This window comes from Triticum aestivum, chromosome 4B (genome assembly GCF_018294505.1).
Source record: "Triticum aestivum cultivar Chinese Spring chromosome 4B, IWGSC CS RefSeq v2.1, whole genome shotgun sequence".
NCBI lineage: Eukaryota > Viridiplantae > Streptophyta > Magnoliopsida > Poales > Poaceae > Triticum > Triticum aestivum.
The window spans coordinates 562,085,530-562,089,080 of record NC_057804.1 but is presented as its reverse complement, the minus strand read 5'-3'; the positions used below and the strand labels follow the sequence as shown (position 1 = coordinate 562,089,080).

Sequence of the window (3,551 nt, the reverse complement as noted above, 5' to 3'; positions counted from 1 at the left end):
AGACGAAGCAAGCACGACGCTCATGTTCACCCGACGACTAAAATGATGGACCAACGCAAAATACGTCGGATGACCAAGGCCTGCGGCCGACATGTCATGGCCCCCCATGTCACTGGGAAGTGATGTATGGTTACGCAACCGGACGGCACGAGGAACACCACACGGGCAGCGAGTGCGTCGCTGACGGATCGGACGGTGTGGAGGCCGCCACCCTAACAACGGGGCGCGGCATGGATGGATCGGACGGCACGGTGGAGCGTCGGAGATGCGGATGCCCCGGGAGGCGGGTACTCGAGCACCCTTGTCGTGCCTAGCTTCGCTTGCTAATAGTTGCAACCGTCTGGCAACTCCGACTAGTTGGCCCATACCTTCCTTTCTACCTTAGCCACCAAGGCTTCCATTCCCGTGACGAAGCAAAAACCTCCTATAAAACACAGCTCTCCCGAACACGGATCAAACGGCTCCGGAAAAACACCCAAAAAAGGCGGCGGAAAGGGGAAAAGGAAGAACATGGACGGGCACGTCGGCCAGTTCTTCGAGTCGGTGAGCTCGATCTTCCGCGGGAGCGACACCCTCCCCGTGTGCGACCGCGACATCATCGCCGTAAGCGCCCCCTGCCCCCCGCCCCTTCCTCGAGAATCCCCATGGACGCCTCTGGCTCGGACCTTCTCTTACTCCGCTGTGTACTCCGCTCTGTTGCTGGCCGCTTGTTTGGGGATCCAAATTTCCGCTGGAGTGTGCGGGGATTCACGAATTAAGCGCGTTTTGAGTGACAGTCCCTGCCGGCTTGTTAGTTCTAGCGCCAAGGGGAATTGCGTCCCATCATGGGGATTTTGTGTTTGGGCGGAATCGACACTGCTGCGCTTTACTCTTTGTTTATCTAAATCGGTGCCTGTTAAGCTATTTCCGGTGGCGTTAAGGGGTCATGTTCAGCAACCAGACGTTTTGTGATTTTTTCTACTGCATTTGATTACTCAATTCCATGTGTCAACCTAGGGCAACCATTATCGGACTGATTGAGCCTGGCTTGATGTCTAATTGCGTTGCGTTTGCGGGCGAATTTCCGGAATGTGCCTGGGTTTACGTAATCAGATGCATTTGGACAACCCGTGCCACCATGCCAGACCTTGATTCTCAGCGGATTGCAGGGAAATTTGGGCGTGGTCATGTGGATTTTCGGGGTCTGCCGAATCCCCAGTTCATGCTGTGCTTTCGTCTATTCAGAGACGAGTCTTGTTATTTCGTTGACTGTGGCGCTAAGCGAACAAACATTATAGGCATTTGATGTTACTTTAACTGATCAATTGATTCTGAGACCAGATCTTTGTCTTCCGTTGAATCCTTTCCACCCTCACACTACTATATATGTGATGTGAAGCTTAGGTGACCATTATTATTTTTGTATGCTTCCATATCCAATTGGATTGTATCATGCACTCCTTTGTGTTTGTCTAATCTATTATTGTACGCACTTTTGTGTCAGGGTTGTGAGACAGAGGTTGCTGAGGCTGCAAATGAAGAACAGAAGAACGACAGCCTCATGAGACTGTCATGGGCGCTTGTTCACTCTAGGCAGCCCGAGGATGTCAACCGCGGCATTGGAATGCTTGAAGGTGATGCATCCATTCTATATACTGTACTTAACAGTTTTATTATCCAAATTTGTTAATGATGATAGGATTTGACTGACTTGAGTAGTAGTACTTTACTACTTCCAAGATATGAGTGTTCATCGTATTTTCTGAAAATTTCCTTTGAAATAATGCATATGCCTTGGTGAACTAAATAGGAGTCATGTGGTACTTGAGTTATTTGTGTGTTTGTTCCACATGTTCATTTTGATTTTTGTTTCATATTGGTATATTCTGATTCTTCAGTTTTCATCAGTCGAGTGCCTTTTCTTAGAATCTATCACATGAGAACATTTGTTAAGTTGGAGGGCCACACCCACATGGCTGTCATGGCATGTTGAGATGCTGTACATGTCTTGAATTTTGAGTTCTGATCTTCTCTTTTATGTATAGATTCGGAGCATCGACTACTGTATTTGACTGTGCAATTTTTCTCTCTTCTTAAAGTGATAATGCATAAATCTTATCCGTGTTGTTGTGAAGATATAAACTGTCCTGCCGTGTGGATGGATGTCCATTGCAGTGGTCCTATCAGTCTTCTAACAGCCCCGTCACCTGGAAAACCAATAATAGTGTCATTAATATGTGATTTCCATTGCTTAAAGTAAAACATCCTACTTAAATGTAGGCTGTGCTCATCCTAGGCTTCCAGTCTTGCACATTCATTTGAATCAAGCCAGTCCTACTTATTGTAGCATTTTGTTTCTCACTTGACAGTTGTACTTTTCCTATCTGAACTTGCCACTTTCCCTGGGGCAGAACTCATGATTTGTGTTGGCATTTCTCAGCTTCTTTCGGCAAGTCTAACAGTCCGCTACAAACAAGGGAGAAGCTCTATTTGTTGGCTGTTGGACACTACAGAAATGGGGATTACACAAGAAGCCGTGAGCTTCTGGAAAGATGCTTAGAGGTTTGATTACTCAACATATCATTTCATTTATTGCTACCATCATTACCATTATGGACATGACACTTGGTTTTACTTAATTAGGAAAGTTTTCCGGGGTATTAATCAAGGCAATTGAGAGAGTTTAAATGTTATCTTAACATTGTGTTTTTATTTCCTTATTAGAAAGCAAGCCCAAAGTAGGACTCATATATGGGTTTGTTATGACCGGCATAGGGGCTTAGCCCAGTGGGTTATGGCCCAAATATCTTAATTAGGGGCTTAGCCCAATTATCTTATCGTATTAGGATCGTTTGCTTAGGAGTCAAGTAAACCTCTCTATATAAGGAGAGAAGATGTATCAATCTAATCAAGCAAGAAGCAATCATAATTTGCTCGGCTTCCCTTAGGGAGCCGGGAGACCTAAACCCCCCCTCCTGCCTTCGCCGCCGCTGCTCCCGTCGCAAGGACGGCACCACGCCGCCGGCCGCCGCGCACCAGCCCTCGTCCTTCCCCCTCCTTCCCATACAACCTATGCCCTAGATCTGGTAGGGCCCTAGCTCCTACCAATTTGGTATCCAGAGACTCGGGCTCGATCATGTCTTCGTCAACGCCAACGCCGCCGCTGCCAATCATCACCACCGCACCGCTGACCACCGCCGGTTCCCCACCGCCGCCGGCCCCGGTCACCGTCACCACTGCTGGTTCCCCCACGCCGCCGGCCCCGGTCACCTCCGCTACGCTGACAACCGCCGTTTTCACGCCGGAAGAAGTCACCAACATCTTGCGGGATCTCGTGACGGCCGTCCAGAGCATCCATCTGTACCTGGCCGGGCCGCCCGCACCTCCGCCGGCTGCGACTACCGCCGCCTACGGCCACTCCGCGCTGCCGTGGCCGTCCCAGGGCGCGCCTGCAATGGGCGGGCCACCGCTGCCGCTGTTCCAGGCGGGGCACCCCAGCGGGTCGCCTCCGTCGCTGCTGCACCTGCCCTGGTACTCGGTACCTGTAGCGATCGCCGGGGCCCATCCGCTCG

The 3,551-nt window shown here is 50.0% G+C and overlaps 1 protein-coding gene across 1 annotated transcript in view; it reads left to right on the top strand.

The window, feature by feature from the left end:
* The first annotated feature begins 321 nt into the window (after positions 1-321).
* The window catches only part of LOC123093256 (mitochondrial fission 1 protein A), a 6,412-nt gene continuing 3,182 nt past the window's right edge, over positions 322-3,551 (top strand). The window contains exons 1-3 of the mRNA XM_044515164.1: positions 322-603; positions 1,484-1,613; positions 2,420-2,541. Of these exons, the coding sequence (XP_044371099.1) occupies positions 511-603; positions 1,484-1,613; positions 2,420-2,541 (345 nt within the window). The 5' untranslated portion in view covers positions 322-510. The remainder of the gene's footprint in view (positions 604-1,483; positions 1,614-2,419; positions 2,542-3,551) is intronic.